Source organism: Microcaecilia unicolor, chromosome 1 (genome assembly GCF_901765095.1).
Source record: "Microcaecilia unicolor chromosome 1, aMicUni1.1, whole genome shotgun sequence".
In the NCBI taxonomy this organism is placed as follows: Eukaryota; Metazoa; Chordata; class Amphibia; order Gymnophiona; family Siphonopidae; genus Microcaecilia; species Microcaecilia unicolor.
Window position 1 is genome coordinate 134,396,743 of NC_044031.1, and position 27,307 is coordinate 134,424,049.

At 40.6% G+C, this 27,307-nt stretch overlaps 1 protein-coding gene across 1 annotated transcript; it reads right to left on the reverse strand.

Moving 5' to 3' along the window:
- Nucleotides 1–5,477: 5,477 nt before the first annotated feature.
- Nucleotides 5,478–27,250, reverse strand: LOC115468671 (tissue factor pathway inhibitor 2-like). The gene is made up of 5 exons (XM_030200560.1): nt 27,122–27,250; nt 25,266–25,445; nt 19,099–19,278; nt 9,334–9,507; nt 5,478–7,191 (listed from the first exon to the last, which is right to left on the reverse strand). Exons 1-5 carry the CDS (start codon nt 27,189–27,191, stop codon nt 7,139–7,141), a joined length of 657 nt encoding a protein of 218 aa, XP_030056420.1. The 5' UTR covers nt 27,192–27,250; the 3' UTR covers nt 5,478–7,138.
- Between the last annotated feature and the right edge of the window lie 57 nt (nt 27,251–27,307).

The following is a 27,307-nucleotide window of genomic DNA, read 5'->3' on the forward strand; positions in this document are numbered from 1 at the left end:
TGCAGATAGAATGCATTAGCTGCCTTGTTTCCCTATGTGATAGCCCTGTCCATTTTCCAACATACAGCCATTCAACTCATGTCAACAAAATCTGGAATTCTGCAGGTAAGCCATTCTGTGTATACTGTACATAGCCAACTGCCATTAGTATCAGCTGAAGGCAAGAACTGAAAAGCACCTGTCCACTCTTCAGTCTCTGCATAGCCTCATTTCTGAAATTGGCCTCAGGACTGTCCCAAGCCAGAACTGCACCCTGGGCGACATGCTCCCTAGTGCCCTGCCCTACGCACTGTACCATAGCAACCGCAGGGGAGACAAAGGAGATAGGTAATTAAGGGGTGTTGCTGTGCGGCAACCTAGAACTACTGCTGGCCCAACGTGACTGCCAGCATGCGCCATTCCTGCTGCTGCTGGATTTAAAAAATATATATATACTGCAGGGAATTACCCGGCAGTAATCGGGCAGCGCAGTTACCACCAGGATAGCACGGGAGCCCTTACCACCACCTCAATGGGTGGCGATAAGTGCTCCCCCCCATACACACACACATGGCTATGCAGTAAATGCAAGATTACCGCATGGCCATGTGTTTTTTTCGGGCTTTTTATCCGCTGAGGTAAAAAGGGCCCTGGCATGTGGCAAAAATGGCCACTGCATTACCGTAGGGCCCTTTTTACTGCAGCTTGGTAAAAGGGCCCCTAAATCGTAGTAATAGCAATAGTATGATATAGAGGGGCATTTTCGATATGACGTCTAAGTCCAACTAAAATCTGAATAGGAAAAAGAAAAACGTCTGTCTTTTGTTTTCAAAAATATTATTTTGAACAAGATTTTGTGATTTGGACGGGGGGGTTTTTTTTGGTCCATTTTCAAACAAAAAACGTCCAAGTGCAAAACGCACAAAATCAAGCCATTGGGATGTAGGAGGAGCCAGCATTTTTAGTAGACTGGTCCCCAGGAAAGCAATAGGGCACCCTATGGGGCACTGCAGTGGACTTCATAAAATGCACCCAGGTATACATCTCACCATTTCTCCCTTTTCTTGTCTGCTGAGCCCCCCCAAAACCCACCCAAAGCCCACTACCCCCAACTTTATACCACTACTGTCGCCCTTACGGGTGAAGGGGACACCTATATGTGGGTAGTGGGTTTCTGGTGAGTTTTGGAGGGCTCACAGTTTCCTCCACAAGTGTAACAGGTAGGGAGAGGTATGGACTGCACCCACCACTAGACTATTCCAGGGACCTGTATGCTGTTCTAATGGACCTGAGTATAACATCTGAGGTTGGCATAGAGGCTGGCAAGTAATGTTTTTAATCACATTTTTTGGGGGGTGGGAGGGAGTTAATGACCACTGGGGGAGTAAGGGGAAGTCACCCCTGATTCCCTCCAGTGGTTATTTAGGGCACCTTTTTGTGCCTTATTTGTTATAAAAACAGGTCTAGCTCAAAATGTCTTAGTGTTAACCTTGGACGGTTTTGTTCTGTTCCATTATGGCTGAAAATCGTCCAAGTGTTAGGAACGCCCAAGTCCCACCCTTAGCATGCCCCTGACATGCCCCCTTGTGGTTTGAATGCACTTCTGATGGACCTGATAGAAAAATGTCTAAAAATTGGTTTTGAAAAATACCAATTTGGACATTTTTATGAGAAAAACGTCCAAATACAAACTTATGCCACTTTTTGGACATTTTTCTCTTTTGAAAATAAGCCTAATAGTGTCAGAAATATACATATTAAAGCAACACAGTAGAACATTCAAATGATAAATGTCAGCAGTATACAAATGATGCATCATAATAGGCAGCATAGTAAAACATTCATGTAGCAGATATTATGCTCACAATGTTAACACAAAACAAATGAAAAACCTTGATAGGCAACACATTAGAACATTCATATATAATAGAAATGATGCTCACAATGTCATAATACAATGAAACATCGTAATAGCAGCAGAGATACAAGTGCAGTTGAGACATATGGACAGACAAGAGCAATTGAGATAGATAAGTGAGTAGCTAGATAGAAAGTTAATTCTATGTACAATTGAATAAGGTATGTGGAACTTGTCTCAGTTATAGGGTGTGTGCCATACTAGTCAGAGGCAAAGTGGGTAGATAGTCAGTCATCAAAGTCATTACTTTTTTAGGAGACCAGCCAGGCTGAAGTACAGTTAGTCTTGAGTTATGCATTGCCCCTCTGGGAGTGAAGGCTTGCCAGCAGGTGTCACATCTTGTGATTGCCTTTGAAGAGGATACAGTTAGAGACAGAAACAGGGACACATAGGCCAGGATACCTTCCTCTTTCATCTGTCACTACTCAAAACAATAATGTGCATCAGTAGTCAGGGAGAGAGCTAGGCTAGTAGACTCAAAGGGTGCCAAAAGGTAGTTACATCCTTTTTTCTCTTCTTGTCTAGTTCGTAGGGGTTGGAAAAGGGAGGAAGTAGACCTAATTGTATTCTAGTAAAGAGGAAGAAAGGAGATGCACAGAGTCCTGCACAGCCACAGACAGCCCATGATCAAAATTATATAGTCACTCTGAGGCAAGTAATAACACAGGCACAGTGAAGATCAGACATTCAGAAATTTGTGTCTTCCATTACATCCAAAGGATCAGTCCTGACAAATGGGTTGTGACCATCCACCAGGAGGTGGAGATAGAACTAATTAGTTGTACCTCATAAGCTCCTGTGCTTAGCAACCAAGCCAGTATTCTCTATCTCCAGCAGGAAAGATAGAAGCTCCTGTGCACTGTGTGACCTCCTGTCCTGCTTGAAGATTCAGGTTTGGGACTGAGAATATCCTATGCCACAGGTGTAAACCCAGTGGTCTAAGTCCCTCCCTGCTCTCTCACTGCCACTTTCTACCTCTTTATCTCAGTCTAACCTTCTCTTTTTTTTCTCCTGCCTCTATCTAAATAAAATTAAAAAAAAAAAGCAGCCACTGAAGTTCTTTTTGAGAGTGCTTGTGCTATGGAAAGATTGTGGGGCTTCGATACCTTGGAGGTCATGAGACTGGCTATTTTCTGTGAGTACATTTATTATTCTTTATGTCTGAAAGTCTTGTGCGCACTTCTCAGTCCTCTGGTCCTACTCCTTCTATTATGTCAGGTACTAACAGATCTCTTGTATCTTTCCATATTCATGAGGCTATGCAGGAGCTTATTCCAACTCAGTGGGAGACCCCTGATTCTAACCTGTGGGTGGCTCATGCTATGTCCAAATTATATCCACTTCTGCCATCTGCTTTAGAGCAGTTTGCTCTGCCTAAGGTGAATGCCCTCATCATGGCGGTTACTAAACGTACCACTATCCCTGTTGAAGGTGGCACTGCATTAAAGGCTATGCATGACCGCAAGCTTGAGGCTTGTTTGAAGCTTGCCTTTCAACTAGCTGCGTTAAATTCTCAGGAAGCAGTTTCTTCTTCTTTTGTAGCCAGGGCTTCTTTATCGTGGATCTAGACTTTCTCCCTACACTAGAGGCGCAGTAGTCCTGTTTATCAGACACCCTTTATGATATTCTCCAAGCGTCAGCTAAGGCCTTGGCCATTTAGGTGCAATGCTGGCTATGGTTGAGGCATTGGGCCGCTGATGTGGCATCCAAACCTCATCTGGCAAAGTAACCCTTTTGGGGGAAATTACTCTATGGAGTGAATTTGGAGAAGATTGTTAAAGACCTGGGAGATTCCAAGGTCCATTGGCCCTGAAGAAAAGCCTAAGCCTCATCTCTGGGTGGCTAAGTCTTGTTTTCAAGAAGTATGGAGATATAGACCAGGGAAGGCTAATGCTTCTGCTCAAAAACCTCGCTTTCCTCAGACTCAGTCTTCCTTTCAAGGAGGCAAGAAGCCCTTTTCCGCTTCAAGACCTCTCCCTCTTCACAGCCCTTGCAATGATGGGGGTCAATGTTCACTCCTTGTAAGTAGACATAGGTGGGCATCTTTCCTGCTTATACAAGGAATGGACCACCATTACTGCAGACCAATGGGTCCTTAATATTTTTCTCCATGGCTACAAGCTAGAATTTTCAAAGCCACTCACAGATCTTTTCATGGTGTCATCTTGTAACAGTGCTAACTACCTTAGCCTCTGTAAGATGACTGGGGGCCTTCATCCCATTCCTCCAGGGGCATGGGTTGATATTCCATCTATTTTGTCGTCCCAAAGAAAGAAGACTCTTTTTGTCTGGTTCTGGACCTATGATGGCTGGTATGTGAAATTCATCCAGGTTTACCACATAAGTGGGACCACATAAATGCCAGTCTTAGCACTTGCAGGGCCCTGTGCAGACCAGTTCAGTGGGCCCCCCACCTGCCACCATAAGCCATAGTTTATCAGTTTAAAAGGATGTTTAAAGCACTTGGAACCCCACCTCACCCACCTTGCTATGCATCCACCATGTTTCAGTAGAAAGCAACAATTTTCAAATCCTGTCAGCTGCCGAACCCACAGCATTGTGGAAGCAGGAAATGACAGCAAAAGGGGTGGGATGCAGCAGCAAGGAAGCTCTGGGCCTAGTAGCTGACAGGATATGAAAAATCGCTGGCGCTGCCGATGCTCTCTACTGAAATGTGGATGCACATTAAGGTACGGCGCAGGGAGATGTTCCAAGACAGGAGGACTGATGTGCCAGAGATGCGGGGCCCCTAGGAGCGCAAGGCCCTGTGCAACCGCCCCTGCCTAAGACCAGCCCTGACCGCATAAAAGTCTGTCCTATTTTTATGTGGTAACCCATGACCACTTCAGTGATGACTATCGATTTCAGTGGCTACGTGTTAGCCAGCTTAAAAGTAACCAGATATTCAAAGCTGAAGCCGACAAAGTTCCTGGCTTTGAATATCCGGGAATAACGCTGTCAGTAGTGAGCAAAATGCAAGCTGTCAATGGCTGTGTTTATCGTGCACCAAATTGGCAGTTTCCGCAAGACACCCAAGTGTCCCTCATGGTATGCCATTTTAAGCTGTGGTAAGCATGTTGTAGCACTTCCTGTAGCTTAGAAAAAGGGACCTTAAATTCCTTCCCACATATGGGAGCCCTTTTACCAAACAGAGTTAAAAAGTGGCCTTAGCGCACGATTATGGGAGTCATTTCTGCACACTAAGGTCAATTTTTCCACATGGGTAAATGGTTGCTTTTTCTATTTCTTTTCACTTAATGGCCACGCACTAATTTTCCCATTACCACATGGCTGTTAGGGGCTCCCACTACCTATTTTGTAGGCAGTATGCAGCAATGTAGCTGCACCGATTAGTGCAGAACATGTTTACTCTCCGCCCCCCGCCCTGTTAAAACAAATATGCATGAAAAGCACACGCTGATGCCAAAATTACCACAGATCACCTGAGCATGCCCCACAGTAAGGCAGTTTAAGGTGCTTACCGCTGCTTAGTAAAAGGACCCCCATAGAACGGTTCTTAGACCAGTAGTACCGTACTGACACCGATGTTAATGAGAGGATTAGAATAATGGAGAAAAAATAAAAATCAAACTTTATGCTCCATTTTATTACAAAATTCACATGACAAACAATATTAGAAGCCAAAACCTAGATTACACAAATAAAACATACAAATTTTAAGCAAAGGAGTTTTTATATTAATATTAAATATTATGGCAGTAACACTTTCTAAACTAATGAAGGAGCAAAAACAAATCAATTGGTCCACATGAGCTTTGAGCTTTCCAGCAGGTTCAGAGTGAAATTTCAAACTTTTTTCAGCTTTGGTTTTTGACCCCTTAAAAAATGTATTGAACTAAAAACAGTGGACCTGATGTTCAGCCCACAGGGATCAGAAATTGTTAGGGAGGCTGATTGCCACAAGCAGATTTTGATCCAGCTATTCAATTTCAGGCCTAATCTGGGCACCTGCATCAAACAGACAATATTCACAGCAATAGGCAGATACAACCTGGATAACATTAAGACAGCCTTTTTGCCGGCCTAACTTGATCCAGGCAGTTATCTGGTTAAGCGACTGAAAATCACCAATAACCAAGTGGTGCCCTGCTGTGCCCAGACCAACCCAGAATTAACCACATAGCAACTCTTCAGCTATGTGCCGCTGAAAATCAAGGGACCTTCTCCTGAGTATCTCCCTCAGTATCTTGATAGCCACTGGGTAGCTAGCAGGATGATTAATACCAAATGTGAACTTCCTTAAACACAGCAAAATGTCAGAGGGAGGGTAGAGTAGGTTCAGCTTTTGTGGTCTACTTAATGTAGCCCATGATTAGGTGGGCAGGTCTGCAAGGAACAAGCTTATCAGCTTATTTCATGTGAAGTAAAAAAAAAAAAACCACATTCAAGACACTACCCAGATTATTTGCTACCAACCTGCATCAGCTCTGCAGTAAATCAGGGGTGGAAAAGATAGTCCCATCTAATCTTTAATTTAAGTGGCTCCTGAAGCAGTCCTGGGTCCCCACTAGATGGTCAGGTTTTCAAGATCTCCTTAAAATTTATGTATGCACTGCTTTCAACTCATCATTCCTGTGCATTGTGGAAGCTAGAGAGGCTGGGGGGGAAGTAGCAAAATTTGGGGAACTGCTGGTACATTGCATCAAAGGCCCATGAATAAAGCTCGTTTTACTAAAAAAAAATATATATATATATATATATTAAAAAAATTATAATTTATGTCTAGAAAAATCTAAGCTCTAAAGCAGTTCTACAGCTCTAGATCACATGAAATATGGAAGCAATCGGCTTAGGATTTATTCGCATCATTCCATTATTAGAATGATGCGAATAAATTAACAGGAAGAGAAAATAAGTGTTGAGAGCAGTAGCTCATGTTTAGGTTTTGTGTGTCTCTCTTCACAGGAAAGTAGGTCAAAGTTTTAAAGTTGTACACAACATTTAAAAATTAACTGCACAAAAGTGATCAGCCTGAATTTTAAAGAGAGGTGCTTCATATTAGACACACCCAACATAGGTATTGTTTTAACCTTCAATTTGACAGGAGGGAGGTATGAAAAAAAGAAACCCAAAGCTTTTTCTAGACATGATACATTATTATATTCTCACAAAAACAAACATAAGACTGAAATAATTAAATACTATGTTACAGATGTATAAATGAAAACAGTGCAGTTTTGAACCATTTACTGGCAACTTTTCACAGTGTTTTCCTTCACATTAGGCAATTGCTTTCTGTGGTATCTTCAGTGGCCTGCGTCTTGACTTCCTTACTAGAAGAGAATGAGATTAAATTACAAATAGGTGTGAGTTGGTGTAGTTCAACTCAACCTCCTACACACAGAAAATAAAGGAGATCTACAGTTAGCAAGACTAAAAGGTTTGCTAGGTTTAGGGGCCTATGGCAAGCAGTTACTGGCTACTATAAACTAGAGAAAAGTCACACATGCATATAAATTACAGAACAGTGCCTGTCAGGCACCAACATAATTATTAGATTACACGCTAATAGGCATGGGCCTTAACTGGCACTCATTACCACTAATTTGCAGTTACATCTGTAACTGCCCTTAGCAGCTATTCTAGAAAATTAGCACCCAAGTTCAATAGTGTAGAACTGCAAAGGAGCAGATGGGTGGGTGGGTGGGGGGGGGGGGGAAGAGGTCTGGGGCGCATCTTGCAGCACTCATTACTACCACTTATTTAGCTGACAGAAGTGCACAAGCCTAAAGCTAGGTGTGTGAGAGAATGTCAACGTACATTAGTATTATATCACAAGAATTATGCACATAATTGCCGTTACAGAATTGGCAGTTAGCACCCAAATTTTTGAATTTACCCCTGTGTGAATAAGCATTTTAGTGAATCACTTCATAAAGGCATTTAATAAATCCCAATAGTTACCACATATTATACGATATAATTGTCATGCCATAAGATAATCTATCCTGAAATGAGGGCAGGGGAGAAACATGGGCATGGACTGTCTCTGACAACACATACATTTACTGCCTCCTAAAGTTCAGCAAACTTTTGTGGCAAGCACACCTGCACTGAGTTACTTTGCACACTCACTGCATGCTAAAGGGTTTTCTGTCCAGTAACTGTATGGAAACACTTATGGCACCAATATTCCATTATTGAACATAAGCATAAGGTCAGCATTAGTACCCATGTTTAGGCGTGCCCTCTTACACCACCTCAATATCAGTGTAAGCTGGTTTGCTAAGTAACTTATACTATTCTCTATATACGGCCCACCTAAGTGTATGCCCCTCTTCCAGTTAGGCACTATCCAGCTCATTTTTGAAAGAGATCCCTGGCCATCTTCCGACACAAATCGGGAGATGGCTGGCGATCTCCTGAAACCGGCCAAATCGGTATAATCAAAAGCAGATTTTGGCTGGGTTCAACTGCTTTCCGTCGTGGAGCTGGCAAAACTTCAAGGGGGCGTGTCGGTAGGGTAGTGAAGGCGGGACGGGGCAGGACAGGGGCGTGCTCATGAGATGGCCGGCTTCACCCGATAATGGAAAAAAAAAAGCCAGGCTTGATGAGCATTTCGCCAGCTTTACTTGGTCCCTATTTTTTCACGACCAAGCTTCACAAAAGAGCCCCAACTGACCAAATGACCACTGGAGGGAATCAGGGATCACCTCTCCTTACTCCCCCTGTGGTCACCAACCCCCTCCCACCCAAAAAAAAAAACAAACTTTTTTGCCAGCCTCTATGCCAGCCTGAAATGTCATACCCAGCTCCCTGACAGCAGTATGCAAGTCCCTAGAGCAGTTTTTAGTGGGTGCTGTGCACTTCAGGCAGGTGCACCCAGGCCCATCCCCCCCTACCTCTTACACTTGTGGTGGTAACTGGGAGCCCTCCAACCCCCCCCCCCAAACCCACTGTACCCACATGTAGGTGCCCCCCTTCATCCCTAAGGGCTATGGTAGTGGGTTTTGGGGGGATTTGAGGGGCTCAGCACACAAGGTAAGGGAACTATTTTTATTTTTTTTAATGTTTAGAAGTGCCCAGTTGGTGTCCTGGCATGTGAGGGGGCCAGTGCACTACAAATGCTGGTTCCTCCCATGACCAAATGCCTTGCATTTTGCCGGGTTTGAGATGGCTGGGCCCGGTTTCCATTATGGCTGAAAAACGAAGATGGCTATCTCCTCTACACCTGGCGATCAATTTAGCCAGCCCCAACCAGCTATTTGGCCGGCGCCGTTCGATTATGCCCCTCCATGGCACCTAGGTGCTTACTTATAGAATAGGACCTATTGCCCACAGGTGCCTACCTCAATTAATGGCACCTCCTAAAGGTGCTTTAGACTTAGTCATAGTTGGGGGGGGGGGGGGGGAAGAAGCCCAACCGATTATCAAAAATAAAATCCGTCTTCACATAACCATATATCATACATTACCTTTTTTACACACATTATTACAATCTTTTAGTGTGACAAAATTATTTGAATTTCCACCACATCCAGTGTAGCTAAACTCCTCACAAGCTTTATTCTCCGCATTGTAGAAATATCGTGTAACAGATGCTGAACATGATCCTTCATCTTTTGGGGTATAACAGAACATGGGAGACACTGAAACATGAATTAAAAAAAAAAAGAAGTGTTAGTGAATAGTTTTATCTGAAAAAAGCAGAGTGTCCTACCCCTACAGACTGAAATAGAAGCTGCATCAGAGCGACAAACTACCGATCTCAGCCATTACAAAGCATAGCGCATAGAACAGGGCTCCAAGGGTCCCCACACCAATACCACAGATCACAGAGCAGGGCACCACTTGGTTAGTGGTGATTTTCAGTCTCTTAGCCGGGTCACTGCCTGGATCAAGTCAGGCCAGCAAAAAGGCTGTCTTAATGTTATCTGGGTTGTAATCTGCCTATTGCTCTGAATATTGTCTGCTTGATACAGGTGCCCAGATTGTGGCAATCATCCCTCCTAACAATTTCTGACCGCTGTGGGCTGAACATCAGGTCTACTGTTTTTAGTTCAATACATTTTTGTTTTTTTTTTAAGGACACAAAAACCAAAGCTGAAAAAAGTTTGAAATTTCACCCTGAATGAACATGCTGGGAAAGTAGCACTATAGCAGTAATGCATAAGGAATCTTTGATGCCAAGGATGAGGGACTGCAGAGGAGACATTGTGCAAGAAGGACATCATTTTGTAAATAGACAGACAGGATATTGTTAAATATTATTAAATTTAAGGTGTTATGTTTGATACATAAAGCCTAAAATAACAAAACCTCACTCGCCATTGCTACTTCACTAAGAATCTACTCTCCTACCCATTTTGCAATCGGTTCATAAAATGTTACTTGATGTACCCTTGTTCTGGCATATTAGGCTGGATATTTATCACTCTTCAGTTTTTAAAGTTCAAGATGCTCCTTTGTGGAATGCATTGCCTTTTGAAAGATGCATTATCTCGATAACAGGTTTAGGAAACAACTTAAAGCCTCCATTTTCAAAAGACTTTTTTTGTTTTGTTTTTATGATACTGTCTGTGCTATTTTATTGATTATCGTTACATGTGTTTTTATTGTAACTCACCTACAGTGGTAGAATAGAGCAGGCTAAACATATTTTAAATAAATAAAATGTAATTCTTTAGGTCACTTCAGCAGCATGGTGACTATTTACATTTGCAGAGCTGCCAAGTTCCCCAGTTCCAGGGGAGAGATTTCTGGTCAATCCTGGCTTTCTAACTCTATCCTGATGCATAACGGAAATTGCAACAATGATTGCAATAGGAAAATATCAGGACTACAAATCCCACACTGCACTGGAATATAAGTTCAAGAACAGGACTAGCCAGAAAATCTCCCTCCTGGATCATTTGGCAACTCTAACTTGGACAGACAGGAATTTTCAGCAAATCCAAGTAGGGATGCAGGAGACAAGTTACCCAGGCAGGTTGCACCACATAAGTAACAAGGATAACTTTCAAACAGATCTGGGTGAGCAGCTGCATACTGTCATTTAATTGATCACTTCACTTCTAGCTCCACCCCTAAATTACCCCAAATCAAAACAGATAACCAGGTATACTAAGGTTTTGTGGTTACAGTAATAGGCAAAATTAATATATGATAACTGCAAAACTTGTGTGTTAACTGCAGAGCAGCTTTCCCAAAATGTTCATGCAAAAGAAAGTCACTACATGTGCTGACATGACTGATAACTACACTGCATGTTATCTGTACCTTTAAGTGGCACTACCTGCTCTCCATATCTGCCACATTAACAGTTAACGTGTGGTAATGACCACCCTGTCAGAGTTCAGCCCCTACCCATTCTCCACCCTAAAATTGCATTTTCCGAAGGCTCAATGGGGAGAAGGGGGGGGGGGGGGAGTAATTTTCTAAAGGCACTTTTATGCATAATGGCAATGTGTGTGTAAAATGAAATACTCGCCAGCAGGAAGGAAAAGTTCCCTACGGAACAGACAAGTCAAAGTAGTAGGGAAGGGACATAGGCCAACCAATGAAACAGAGGTCCAGAGGTTAACTGCAGCAAGTTTTACAAATATCAAAACACATAAGTATTGCCATACTGGGACAGACCCAAGGTCCATCAAGCCAGCATCCTGTTTCCAACAGTAGCCAATCCAGGTTACAAGTACTTGGCAAGATCCTAAAACAGTACAATATATTTTATGCCGCTTGTCCTAGAAATAAGCAATGAATTTTCCCCAAGTCCATTTTAATAATGGTTTATGGTCTTGTCTTTTAGGAAGCTATCCAAACCTTTTTTTAAACCCCACTGAGCTACTGCTTTTATTAGATTATCTGGCAAGGAATTTGAGAGTTTAATTACACATTGAATGAAGAAATATTTTCTCCAATTCATTTTAAATTTACTACTTTGTAGCTTCATTTTGTGCCCCCTAGTCCTAGTATTTTTGGAAAGAGTAAACAAGCAATTCATGTCTACCTGTTTTACTCCACCTCTATCATATCTCCCCTCAGCCATCTTTTCTCCCAGCTGAAGAGCCCTAGCTGCTTTAGCCTTTCCTCATAGGGAAATCATCCCATTCCCTTTATCATTTTCGTTGCCATCCTCTGTCCCTTTTCTAGTTCCACTATATCTTTTTTTAGATGCAGTGACCAGAATTTCACACAAATATTCAAGGTGCGGATGCACCATGGAGTGATTCCAAGGCATTATAACGTCCTCATTTTTGTTTTTCATTCCTTTCCCAATACCTAATATTCTATTTTCTTCCTTAGCCACCGCCATCACACACTGAGCAGAGGGTTTCAAAACGTATCAACGCCGACACCTAGATCCCTTTCCTGGTCGGTGATGCCTAATGTGGAACCTTGCATCACACGGCTATAATTTGGGTTCATCTTTCCCACATGCATCACTTTGAACTTGCTCACATTAAACGTAATCTGCCATTTGGATGCCTAGTCACGTAAGATCCTCTTGTAATTTTCCACAATCCTCTTGCGATTTTAACAACTTTAACTTTGAATAACTTTGTGTCGTCAGTAAATTGGAGTAACTAGTGAGTTAATTTGTGAGTACTTTGTCAAACGCCTTTTGAAAATCCAGATACATAACATCAACTAGCTAACCTTTATCTATATGTTTGGTGAGGCAAGATTTCCATTCACTAAATCCATTTTGGCTTTGTCTCGTTAATCCATGCTTTTGAATATGCTCTGTAATTTTGTTCTTTATAAATAGTCTCTACCATTTTGCCCAGCACTGACATCAGGCTATAATTTCCCGGATCACCTCTGGAACCTTAAAAAAAAAAAAAAGCTGGCCACCCTCCAATCTTCTGGTACCATGCTTGATTACATATTATTAACAATAGTTCTGCAAGTTCATTTTTTTAATTCTATCAGTACTCTGGGATGAATACCATCCAGTCCAGGCGATTTCGCTACTCTTCAATTTGTCAAATTGCATCATTACATCTTCCAAGTTTATAGAGATTTCATTCACTTTCTCTGACTCATCAACTTTGAATAGCATTTCTGGTACCGGTATCTGTCTCAAATCTACCTTGGTGAAGACTGAAGCAAAGAATTCATTTAATCTCTGCTATGGCTTTGTCTTCTCTGAGTGCCCCTTGGTCATCTACCGGTCCAACCAATTCTTTTGCCAGCTTCTTGCTTTTAATATACCTAAAACAAATTTTACTATGTGTTTTTGCCTCCAACGCAATCTTTTTTTCAAAGTCCCTCTTTGCCTTCCATATTCAGCACTTTAATTTGACTTGCCATTCCTTATGCGTTTTCTTATTATTTTCAGTCAAATCCTTCTTCCATTTTCTGAAGGATTTTCTTTTAGCTCTAATACCTTCCTTCATCTCACTTTTTAACCATACTGGCTGTCATTTGGTCTTGCTTCCTCCTTTTTTAATACAGAGTATATATTTGGTCTGGGCTTCCAGGATGGTATTTTTGAACAGCATCCATGCCTGATGTAAATTTTTGACCTTCACAACTGCTCCTCTACGTTTTTTTTTTCACCGTTCTTCTCAATTTGTCATGTAGACTCGACACGGAACCGTGTTTCGGCAATAAAATTCCTGCCTTGGAAGTCGATGTATCTTGCTGCTGTTGACAATGAGCCCTTGTTCCCATCCTTGTTTCTGTGTTCAGCTCCAACCACTACATTCAATAGTGCCAGATGTAAAAGAATGTGCTACAGCTTTACTGTAGGTGCTACCTGTTGGAATGTAATTGTATTTTACATGCATTGCCTGTCACCTATTATTTCTCTGTGATTACTCTGTGACCTCTGATGTGAATTACTTAGAGAGGTCACATAGCTATGCAACTTCCTGTGGGGGTTAGATGCAGCACATGCAGCACATGGAGCACATGGAGCTCATGATCTCTCCTAACCTGAGAGGATCTATGGTGGTGTGAGCATCCATTACCATCTAAGCACATGGAAGGAGCTGATAAGACAAATGTATAGTAATATGTAAATATAAGCCTGTCTGATTATAATCTAACTACAAACTGTGAGTAAACAGATGTTTTGTTACTTCAACTTTAAAGTGACTCAGCAGTGAATTATTCAGGGGTGAATGAGAGAGAGATGAAGAAAGAAATTAACATTTCTAAAGCTGAAGCTGTGTGTACTAAAATCTGCTAATTATTTACTACAAATAATCCAACAAAAGGGTTATGGGCCCAGGGCCAGGAATTGAAAAAGAAGAGAAATATTACCAGGCAGGAAAAAAGGCCACATTTTTTCTCTTAAGTTTTAAAGGAAAGATTCAGTCTGTCTCTCTCTCCCCCACACAGCAGACAGAAGGCTAAGAAAATGGCTGAGGGAAGAAATTCACCATTGTTCTATTCTCTCAAGGTGCCTAAATTAACTGAGTTTAATTATCAGCAGTGGGAACTAAGATTCATATGTCTCCTTCGAGCAAAAAGATTAAATATATGCTTAGACCAAGACAGAACAGCTGAAAATATGGCTGAATGGGACAATGCAAACTATTATGTGAAGTGCATGCTTTTGGAAGCTCTCTCAGAAAAACAAGCCATATTAGTGGAGGGAAAAGATACACCAAAGGACATTTTATATAAACTGAGAACTATGTATGCAACTACATATGCAAAGCAGCAACCAATTTGGCTGGCAGAGTTGAATGAAACCAAATTAAGGGATAAAAGTAAATGTAATGATCACATTATGCATCTTATGTCTTCATTTCAAAAGTTAGAACTTTCTGGAATTCCCATGTGTGATGCATTGAAAAGAGCATTTCTTTTTACCTCACTATCAAAGAAGTTTGATGTTTTTAGGTCTGTAAATGAGGCCATTGAAGGGCAATCTTTTGAACAGGCAACATCAAAACTAAGGCAGGAATGCATAATAAATGATTCTGAGGAGATGTGTTCTCAAAGCAAGTCAGAGAGAAATGAAACAAATTTCTTGGCAAAGAACAGAGGAAGGCGGAGCTATGGGAAAACTCCACCCAAGGGCAAGCTGATTTGCTACTCATGTGGAAAGGAGGGACATGTATCTAAATGGTGTAAGGAAACACAAAACACTCCCTCTAGCTCACCAAAGCCAATGGAACTAAAGAATTTTCAAACCAGGAAATGTATGAAGGACAAAGATAAACACAAGGGCTTTCTAATGGCAGAAAAATCTTTGACTATGGTAAATAATAATTCAAATGAAAGTACTTGGATTTTGGATTCAGGGAGCACATGCCATTTAACCAATTGTAAGGATTTCTTTCAGGAAATGTGTCCAGAGGAAGGTATTCTTAAAACTGCAAACGCAGGGACTGCTAAGATCCAAGCAAAAGGTATTGGATTCTTAAAATGCAAAGTGTCTAATGAAGTTAAAGAAATTCCTGTAAGTGATGTCTTGTATATTCCCCAAGCAGTTTGTAATATGCTTAGTGTATCTACATTAGATAAGAAGGGATTTGTGATTCATTTTGAAAACAGTAAGTGCACAATCTCTAAAAATGATGAAGTGTATGCTGAAGCTTTTATGCATAATGATGTTTATAAGCTGAACATTTCAGGTGAAGCCTCACATCTGGCGCAAGTAAGGAAGAATGATGGTAAATGTAGTCTGGAAATCTGGCACCGCCGCCTGGGACATCGTGATTCTAAGGTGATCCAGGATCTTTACAGTAAGCAACTGGCCACCGGCATTCAGATAAGTGCAGATGCTGGTAAAATTGAGAAATGCATAGACTGTGTTACTCAAAAAGGTGTGAGACCCTCATTTCCTGCATACACAGGAAATAGGAGTAATAAAGTGCTGGACTTAATACACAGTGACTTATGTGGACCGTTTAATATCCCATCATTGGGAAATAACAGATTTGTGCTAATATTCTTGGATGATTTCTCTAGATATTGTGTGGCCTATTTGCTGAAAGAAAAAAGTCAAGTCACAGACATGCTGAAGAAATACGTAGCCATGGCTGAGCAATAAATTTGAAAGAAAACCAAAGGTTCTTCAGACCGACAATGGTGGTGAGTTCACTTCACAAAGCATGCGCACATTTCTAGAACAAGAAGGCATTCAGCATATCACAACAGTAGCTTATACACCAGAGCAAAATTCTGTTGCAGAGAAAATTTAGGTCACTTGTGGAAATGACCAGATGTATGCTGTCAGATAGCAATCTCCCTAAAAGACTATGGGGGGAAGCAATTCTCACAGCAGTGTACCTACAAAACAGAATGCCAACTAAAGGCGCTGAGCGCACACCACATGAGACATGGCATGGTAGGAAGCCAAACCTGTCACACATAAGAACATTTGGAAGTACAGCATATGCTCATGTACCAAAGCAAAGAAGGCATAAGCTGGATTCCACAACAGAAAGGGGCATTTTAGTTGGCTATACTCCAGGACACAAAGGATATAGAATTTTGAATCTGAAAACTGGCATTGTTGGCATAAGACATGTTACATATTTTGATGAAAACAAAAGGGTTGATAAAGGCTGGATTATCCCAGATGAGCCTTATCATCCAGAATATGAAACTAGAACCATAATAGACATGCCAGTGTATATAAGTGCCATACCAAGGCAGATGTCTGAAAGCAACTCATCTGTATCTAACGAGGAACAGGCAGAGGAAGCAGACACAGAAAGAATCATTGAAGAAGACAGTACAGTTGGAGAAGGGGAATCAATTGGAGAAGAACTCTCAGATTTAGAGGATGCGGAAAGGTCAGACCAACCTGTTGTCAGACGCTCATCCAGGGAAAACAAAGGTGTTCCACCCCTAAGACTGTCTTACCTAACAAAGTCAGCAGAAGCTCAAGAGCCCTTAACATGGGATGAGATTGAGAAAATGCCAGCAGAAGAAGCTGCTGAATGGCATAAAGCTGCACAAGAAGAAATTGATGCATTGGATAAAAATAATACTTGGATTCTTACAAAATTACCTCCTGGCAAGAAAGCTATAGGATGCAAATGGGTATTCAAGTTAAAAAGGAATGCACAAGGAAAAGTGGAAAGGTATAAAGCCAGATTAGTGGCAAAGGGATATCTTCAAAAATATGGAGAAGATTTTGATGAAGTGTTTGCACCTGTAGTGAAACACACGACAATAAGAACACTTCTGAGCATTGCAGTCTCAAAAGGCATGCAAGTCAAACACATTGATGTGAAAACAGCGTTTCTTCACGGAGATATAACTGAAGACTTGTACATGGAACAGCCAACAGGTTTCATAAATACAAAACAAAGACAGCTAGTGTGTAAATTAAACAAAGGTCTTTATGGATTAAAGCAAAGTGCAAAATGTTGGAATGAAAAATTGCATGAAATATTGACAAATTTAGGATTTAAGCAAGGTGAAGCAGATAAATGCTTGTACACTAGGTGCACAAATGGACAATATGCATACATTTTAGCTTTTGTTGATGATCTGCTCATTGCAAGCAAAAGTGAGCAAGAGTACAAGGACATTGTAAAATGTTTAAACCAGAATGTTGAGATAAAAGAACTTGGTAATGTGTCATACTATCTTGGTATAGAAATTGAGAAACAAAATGATGGTTCTTATCTTCTAAGCCAGAAGCAGAAAATAAATGAGCTTATTGAAAGTTTAAGTATGCAAGATGCCCAAGTTGTAAGCACTCCCATGATCACTGATTTTCTGAAGGATGAAACAGTAAGAGAACCTTTACCAGATAACATCCAATATAGATCAGCCATAGGTAAGCTTTTATATCTAACTACCACATACAGGGCTGATATAGCAAATGCAGTAGGAATTTTGAGCAGAAGGGTCAGCTCACCTACCAAATCAGATTGGACTGCAGTTAAAAGGATGGTAAGGTATTTAAAGGGTACCATTGATTGTAAATTAAAGATTTCAGCCAATAGTAATCCAAAACTAATATGTTACTGTGATTCAGATTGGGCAGGGGATCATTCTGATTATAAATCCACAAGTGGATATGTGTTTATGTATGGAAATGTACAAATTTCATGGGCCAGTCATAAACAAAGTATTGTGAGTTTGTCTTCTACAGAAGCTGAATACGTGGCTGTATCGGAAGCGTGCAGAGAACTGATGTGGATTGAAAAACTTTTGCTGGATTTTGGTATAGCTGAAAAGAGACCAATCCAGATAATGGAAGATAATCAGAGCTGCATCCGACTGTCACAGAATGACAAGGTTCAGTCACGCACCAAGCACATCGCAACGAAATACCACAACGTGCGAGAGTTGGCAAAAGAAGGGGTCATCAGTCTACACTATTGTCACACCAGTGAGATGACAGCTGACATCATGACCAAACCGTTACCCAGAGAACATTTTGTGAATCTGCGTATAAAGCTTGGACTTTGTATGAATAAATAATTGCATGACAGTTATGCATGAGAAGGGGTTTGTTGGAATGTAATTGTATTTTACATGCATTGCCTGTCACCTATTATTTCTCTGTGATTACTCTGTGACCTCTGATGTGAATTACTTAGAGAGGTCACATAGCTATGCAACTTCCTGTGGGGGTTAGATGCAGCACATGCAGCACATGGAGCACATGGAGCTCATGATCTCTCCTAACCTGAGAGGATCTATGGTGGTGTGAGCATCCATTACCATCTAAGCACATGGAAGGAGCTGATAAGACAAATGTATAGTAATATGTAAATATAAGCCTGTCTGATTATAATCTAACTACAAACTGTGAGTAAACAGATGTTTTGTTACTTCAACTTTAAAGTGACTCAGCAGTGAATTATTCAGGGGTGAATGAGAGAGAGATGAAGAAAGAAATTAACATTTCTAAAGCTGAAGCTGTGTGTACTAAAATCTGCTAATTATTTACTACAAATAATCCAACACTACCGACGTACAGTCTAGGTGGAGCACAGGTGGAGTCTGCAAGAACATGCACTATATATAACATAAGCTAATCTACATGTATAAAATTTGGAAGTATGCATGAATATTTACAACTGCTCTCGAGCAGGTGTAAAATTATTCTCCAAGGGGGCAATTCTGCTGTTGGCAGTGGTGTTGACAGCATTCAATGTTTCTAAATATCGACCTCACTTTTCTAGTTGCTTCCAAAGGCTTACACAGTGATCATTTTAAAAAAATCCTAATTTTTGCAAGTGCATTAAACAACAAAGTTTATTGCACAGTCCCTGAAAGAGACAGCATACAATTTTGGTAAAGTTATTTACCTTTTTTAGGGTCACAGAAATCCATACAAGAAGCTTCATCATCAAAATTGTTGTCATTTCCGTAACATCCTCCATAAATAAATTCCTCACACCGCTTTGAAATTAAGTTATAGAAATATCTTTTTATGCTAGCTCGGCAAGGTCCTGTGTCAGCTTCCTGCCTGCAGATTTTAGGAACTTCTACCATGAAAACAAAAACATAACAGATTAACTATAACCTTAAATGCATTCATTGTTCATCAATAGAAATAAAACAATAAAACATGGAAAAGAAAACAAGGTTATATATTAAATAGTTATAGTTAAAAACAGACTCAAATGCACAGTACAGGAGTTGCCCAATGGTTAGAGCAGTGGCCTCAAAACTAGGAAAACCAGGTTCAATTCCCACTGCAGCTCCTGTCATTCTGGGCAAGCCACTTGGGGGGGGGGGGGGGGGGGGTCTTTTACAAAGCTGCGCTTGTGTTTTTAGCATGTGCTAAAAATTAGCATTAGGTGAGCATGTAGGCACCCCATGGTTAGTGCATGCTAATTTTAGCGCACACTAAAAATGGTAACACCTTTGTAAGGAAAAAAAAAAAAGAGCCCCTTAGCCTTCCACTTCCTCAGAATACAAAAGTACCTGTATATAAAACATAAATGGCTTTGATTATGACCACAGAAAGGTGGTATACCAAATCCAATCCTCTTACCCTTTATAATCAGCCATAATGGCTACAGTAACATTTCACAATCACTCTGAACATGGTTAGTTACAAGGGTCAGGCACAGTCCCTGTGAAAGTGAAATTAAAGCACCAGTGCAACCAGACTGAGAGGTACCATTTTTCCTTTTGCTGAAATTTAGCAGAACCAGAGTATGTGCTTCACCGATAAACTAATGTGAGTTAAAAATACCCATGTGCCTAATTGGTGCTGGTAAATCACCCATTAATCAATTCAGCTGCACGTAGCTCTCGGATCTGCGCACAAATTCCAACACCCAACTTTGGGTGACAATGACATAGAATCCAGGGGTAAATGTCCTCTAATATTGTGTCAAAAGCAGCATGGAATCTAATGAACGGGTTTGTACATGGCTGAGAGGTCTCCACATTCCTAATGACAGTGTTAGTCATAGCTGTCAAATTGCTAAAGAAAAAATTAAGGAATGGAGGTATAAAATTGTTAAATAAGATGGGAATAAAAAAGAAACTTGAAAATGGGTCAAAAAGTTAATTTAGGGCCAGGGCTAGGTAAAATATTTATAAACAAACACACAATGACTAAATACCAAACGAGAAAGCAAGCACATGAGTTAAACAAGGATAAAGCTTCTAAGAGCTTCAGCGTCAGAAGAGACCCATGATTTAATTGTGACTCGCTAAGCAAAAAGTTACCAAAAGCGGGATATGTAACTTATTTATACCACAAGATAGTCATCCATCAACTGTAATCCTCAGCCTCAAGTATGAATTATGGTTTTTTTTTTTTTTTTAAATGACCCAACAATAACTTCAGTATCTGCTGCTTTAAAAATGACAACCAAAATTGTTAGCAATATCGTTAGTAAACAGGAAAAAAGGCCTCAGAGCTCACAGATCTTAATTATATTCAACCTGTACGAGCTTAACCGGATCAATAGATCCTATCTTCATCATTGGCCAAAAACCTTTAATGATATAATGCTTTCCTGTTATAAGACTAACTCGAACAATTCTTTATCAAATAGTTCACAATTTGAAATCCTCTTGCAGTATTGTTATATTAGGCACAAACACTTATCTTTCAGGGTTGTGCCAAGACACCGCGTTGCTCACTGTAATCTCTCTCTAAAATCCAGTGCCGAGCTGATGATGGCCAGCGTTTCGCAAGGCTGCTTCAGGGTCTCGGTATCATAATGGAGGAGAAAAACAGCTCCGCTACTCAACGCGATCTGTGAGCTCTTTGAGGCCTTTTTTCCTGTTTACTAACAATATTGCTAACAATTTTGGTTGTCATTTTAAAGCAGCAGATACTGAAGTTATTGTTGGTATATTTTGCGTATCAGCATCCAAGGTGAGAGATTTTTTGAAAAAATGAAACATTTTATCAAGTATGTTTTTTTGAAAAATGCATTTGGAAAAATAGCAAACACATCTATCTCTGTAATCCATGGGAAGTTATGAATTGAAAAAAAAAAAAGTCCTGCTCATAACATTAAAAAAAAAAAAAAAAATCCCTGGCCAGCTCACAGCCATATTCAAACAGGAAAAACTTAGATTTCCTGTACAATTATGGTTGTAAGATATTTTTGCAATGAGAACATCCAAAATGAATAGCCATTTTCCAAAGTGAAATGTCTAACTTCTGAATGACAAAAAACCAGGGACATGAATGTCTGCCATTTTCAAAAACATTGTCACACACAAGTCCATATAGAACAGAGGAGCAGCATAGGGGTCCTTTTACTAAGCTGCGGCAAAACGTGGCCTGCGGTAGTGTGGGTGCGTATTTTTGGCACAAGCCGGGCCAGTTTTTACCGTGTCTGGGCCGGGAAAAGGGTCTGCGGTAACACTGAAACCAGTGCTCTCCTATTTATGGACTGAGCCCTTAACGCAACCCATTGATCCAGCAGTAAGAGCTCATGCGCAGTGACCAGTTGGTGCATGTTAACTGCCAATTATGCACCAACTAACACCAGAAATAAAATAATTTGTCCTGGTGGTATGGGCGCATGATAAATCTGAAATTATCCCCAGGGGTTGTGCTAGCCTGGCGGTAGTCTCATTTTGATGCACACTGCACGCACATAGAACCTACTGTGCCTTTTTAAAAGGGCTCCCTAGTGATTAGTGCAGTTGACTAAACCAAGGAACACAGGTTCAAACCCCACTATAACTTTTTTTGTAAATGTGACCCCTCCAGGACCTGAAAAATACCTACTGTATCTGAATGTACACTACCCTAAAAAGCCTTCAGGTGCCTTAGGTACAATTGGTACTTTTCTGTTTCTGGAAAGATCAGAATTATTAAAAAAAAAAAAAAAAAAAAAAGTGAGGTGGGACATGTCTAGGTCCCTTGGTTTAGAGTCCACTGCACCAGCCACTAGGCTACTTCTCTAACCTTATTGCTTTGTACAGAATGGTCATAATGCCTGCAGCTAACAGAGCCTGATTTTCCTTTCCAGTTTCACTTTCAGGGAAGAGGGGGGGGGGGGGGGGACAGCAACCACTGGAGAATTAAGGAGGGGTTATGCCTTAATCCCTCCAGTCGTCGGATACTCAATTACAGCACAGTTTTGTAACTTGGATATATGACTGAAGCCACCCACCTGGGGTTACCCCGCAGCCACTTAGAGGGTCTATCCCAGCACAGTTCAGGTCTGCCTGCACCTGTTGGTTGTGCTCTACACTAGCACCCTCCTCCTACCAACTCGGTCACAACTGCCTCTGGGCAAATCTCCCGCTCTCAAATTATCTCCAGTGATTTCTAGGTTACTGGGGTCACACTCCCAGTGGTCCTAAGGTTCCCAGAAAGCAGTCACAGATCCAACACACAAACCACTCGGATTCTTTTTCAGTCCAGACAGGCAGAATGAACAAAAATTGTTTATTCTCAGAACTTGGAACAATGGACAAAAAAAATGTGCAAATAGCAAACATTAACAAGTAACTGAAAAATAGATCAATTAGAAAACTAACTAAATATTTGCATATCTCCTAGAAAGTACCTGGGGAGATCAGGACATATATAGCTGTTCACCAGTTATCAAATATAACTTTTTTACAGGGCTCCAGCAAAGAGCTCTCCTCTCTTCTCCCGGGCTGAAACTGAAGCAACAGCCAGCATCTTCCTTTAGATTGTAAGCTCTTTTGAGCAGGGACTGTCTCTCTTTGTGTTTGACTGTACAGCGCTGTGTAAGTCTGGTAGCGCTTTAGAAATGTTGAGTAGTAGTAATTTCAAACTCCAGGCCAATCAGCGCCCAGAATAGTCAAGTTTCAAATAAAAACTGGTTACATCACTAAAGGCACTTACTATTATCTATGTGCCAACTAAAAGAAAGAAGTCAGACCTCTGTAACAGCTTTAAGCACAAACATGCACTATCTGCTGGCCAAACTAGTAAAATACTCTTCAGAATTAATTTAGGCAGGAAAACATTCAGTACATTTTACACTCTTAAAAACACACTGTTTATTCACACAGGTCTAGATAAAAACATATTTTTGAACATGGAATATTCCTTCCTATTCAAAAATCCCTGGTGGACGTCTTATTTTTAGGTCCTTCCTAGTCCCACCCCAAACATGCCCACAATGTACCCCCTTGCTATTTGGATGAACTCCAGCATGAAATGTCCAAATTCTAGCAGATGGATTTTATTTTAGGCATTTTAAGACAACCATCCACTCTGAAAATGAGCACCAAAACTTTCAAAAATGAAAGCTGCCCTAAATTACCCCTCCAAACATTTATAGCCTTTTGTTTCTGATTTGTTACCCCCACTTTTGGTACCTTTTCCCTCAGCAGGTCACAATTTTATTAATCTCACTAAATGAGAGCACTATTTTTCAGTCTCAATATGACCCTTGCATTCACAAGGACATAGCCATCATCTTCCTACTATATTTTATATATGTGTGTATGTGCTCAAAGGACTGGACTACCACATCTAATCCAACAAGATGTATGGCTGGGTATGCATGGGTGAAAAAGGCATATATGCAAACTTAAGAGCAATGTAGCTGAAGGGGCAAAGTAATGCACATGCCTTGTAAAACAGTACAAACAGAAAACTTGATTATGTCAAATTGAGTAGTGGAGAGTCACTTCAGTAGTAGGATTGGTTTCAAAAACCATGTCACCATAACTACTGTATAGCAAAGGAAGTACACAAGCATGACTTCAGCTGTCTTTAATATCTTTCAAAAAATCAACCAAAGCAATGACTTCCCAGGCACCATGACTGGCACACCAATACACCTGCAGTTTACATGTGATGTATTTGAAGTCTTGAGTACAGAGCCTACTCACTATTCCACCTGTAGGAAAAAATCCCAACATAGTGTAATTAGCTTTGGTCATTTCAAAAGGCCATAATGGGACAGACAAGGTCCACCAAGCACACTATCCTGTTTCTAACAGTGGCTAACCCAGGGTACAAGTACCTGGCAAGATCCCCCAAACAGTAAAATATATTTTAAGCTGCTTATTCTAGAAATAAGAAGTGGATTTTCCCCAAGTCCATTGTAATAATGGCTTATGGACTTTTCTTATCCAAACAATTTTTAAACCCTGCTATGCAAACTGCTTTCAAAATATTCTCTGTCAACGAATTCCAGAGTTTAATTACACATCAAGTGAAGAAATATTTCCTACAATTTGTTTTAAATTGACTACTTAATAGCTTAATTTTGCACCCCCTAGTATTTTTGGAAAGCATAAGTAAGTGATTCATGTCCACCAATTCCATTCCACTCATTATTTTATAGACCTCTATCATATCTCCCCCTCAGACGTCTCTTCTCCAAGCTGGCACTTTAGAAAGAACATATAAATTGTGGAGTCAAGTTCTGCTAATATTTTAGAACAGGATCTGTTGATGTAGAGCCTCTTGTAAGATCCACGAAGAATTGGATCTTATGTGCCAGTTGTGTGGTAGAAGCATCTAATTTACAAACAGAAATGTCTAAATATTAATGAGACCAAAACAATGTATGTTCTGAAAAGCCAACATACATGTTTAAGTGGTGGAATATAAATTTTTATGTTACCATTTTTGAAACAAGTGTTTCTTGTACGTAAGTTGTCACAGAGCTCAATTTCCCTTGCCAGTTTCATAATCAGGGTGGGGGGCAGTAAACACTGGATGATTAAGGTGACAACTTTCCCTAACATCTCCAGTGGAGTGCTGCTCACTAAGTGCTTTTCTTCAGCCCTGACGTCCTGGGTAGCAGGTGTAAATCCCAAGGTCGATCTTTTTGGACAGACCTGCATTGTTCTTTTCAAAGAGGGAATACTTTTTTTCCCCGCCATAATCACGTCTACACTAAATCCCCTTGACATATGCATATTTTTCAGTTTTAGGTGTGTATATTCTGACTTCGTAAAATTAGGGTTCATGCATGTCTAAAAGGTGACTAGTTGATTTTAGTCTGATTTCTTTCCCAGAAGTAAAGATTGGAAAGGTCAGGAATGACAGACTTACTCTTGATCATCCAACAAGTTGTCTCACAGTCTTCCAGCGTCAAAAAGTTGTTGGCATTTCCTTCACAGCCTCCATATGCAAACTCCTCACAGCTTTGACTATAACGGTCATAATAATAGCGAAAGGAAAGAGCGTTGCATGGACCGTCATCCGAAGGCAGCAAACAGATCTCTCTGTTGTCTACAAAGTCAACAGAAGAGAAAGACCTTTCATAAGATTTCCTAGACTAGCAATTCAGATATCAAATCCAGATGATCAAATATATAGGGCCCCTTTTACTAAGCTGTGTAGGCGCCTACGCGTGTCGAACGCATGCCAAATTGGAGTTACCGCCCAGTTTCCACGTGGCCCCTGCGGTAATTTCAATTTTGGCATGCATCTGCTACGCGCATCTGAAAAATAATGTTTATTTTCTGGTGCGCATAATGGACGTGCACCAAGTGGCATGTGATTAGCGTAGGTCATTACCACCCAGATTCTTTACTGCTAGGTCTGTGGCTAGGTCTCAGACCCAAAATGGATGCGGGGCAATTTTGATTTTGCCACACATCCATTTTCGGCAAAAAAAAAAAAAGAGGCCTTTTTTACAGGTGTGCTAAAAAATGGATCAGCACGTGCCCCAAACCCGCGCCTACACTACCGCAAACTATTTTTCAGCGTGCCTTGGTAAAAGGACCCCCCATAGTTAATTAATGAATAATATAAAAAGTTATCTATACGTGTGGTGTAGAAAAAGACTAGATAGTCCAGTTTGAGTTCACAATATCTTAAGAATCATGTTTGCATTATGGTGTTTCTGCCACACACATGCGCATTTGATTCTAGACTTCTGCTAGGTGAATAGTTATAACTATAACCAACGCATTGGCATGCGAAAACAGCTAATAATTGTTCGCAGACACAAGCAATCCATGAGAGAGAAAAACAAGATGACACTCCTGCGAAGGAACGTTTTCCAGACTAAACTACTCCATCAGTGACCTTGTAGTCAGGATGCTATATACCACCTCAAATTAAAAGTGATCCAAACAGTGAAACAGAAAGGGATTTTTAATAGTGGTAATGGTTTCATCATCCATTAACATACCCAGAGCCTGATTTACAACGGATATATATATATATTTGTTAGGATGCCTTATACATTTTTGTGATTTACCAGACACACTAACCTACAAATTAATGGTGATAAATCCAATTTGTGTGTTAAAATGCAATAGCATGCATTTAAAGTCATTATTAAAATGGTGAAACTAACCAGAAAGAAAATGTCCCCAAATCATGGAAAGTTTAGTAGAAGACAAACACTACACAATTATTTTTTTTTTGTCTGCACACATCCCTATGATTCAATGGGTCTTTTTTTCCTATTCTGGATTCATAATAGAAATACTTAGCAAATCTAACCCACAGTGCCGCTATGGCTGAAACTTTTTGGCCAGTTCTGTGTCTGTTTTTGTATTTTGCTTTTCTCACTCCTGTTCAAACATTCTCATCACCTATTTTTCAGTTTCAAGAATGCTTCTCCACTTAACACATAATGGGGTCATTTAAAAACGAGTGATAACTACAGATTACACCTTAGCGTTACTTGAATAGCTAGCACTCAGTGCGAAATTAAATAAACTGCATTAAACCAATCTAATAAGCTGGTATCACTTTAAATTTGTAAGAAAAGAATACACACTAATACCACTTGGCATTTATTCCATGTAGGCAGAAAATGCACTCCAAATGGAATAGCCCTTAGCTACAAATAGGATTTACGAAGAAAAGAAATGCAAACAGGAAAGGGAAAGTTAGAAAAGAGTCCGCAGCTCATTGCAGATGCAAAGCCAGAAAGCTCGTCGGTCATTTACCTAGCAGCGTGCCCAGGACTCGCAGCACAAGGCTGGCACCCAGCAGCGCCCCCACAGAAGCCGAAACCATGTCCGCCGGGCCCAAGTAAATGAAAAACAAAACGACACCCGAGGCTAAAAGTACGTCCATCGCGCTCTTTATAAAGCGCCCGGGGGGGCGGGGCGCCTGTGGCCCCGCCCCATGTT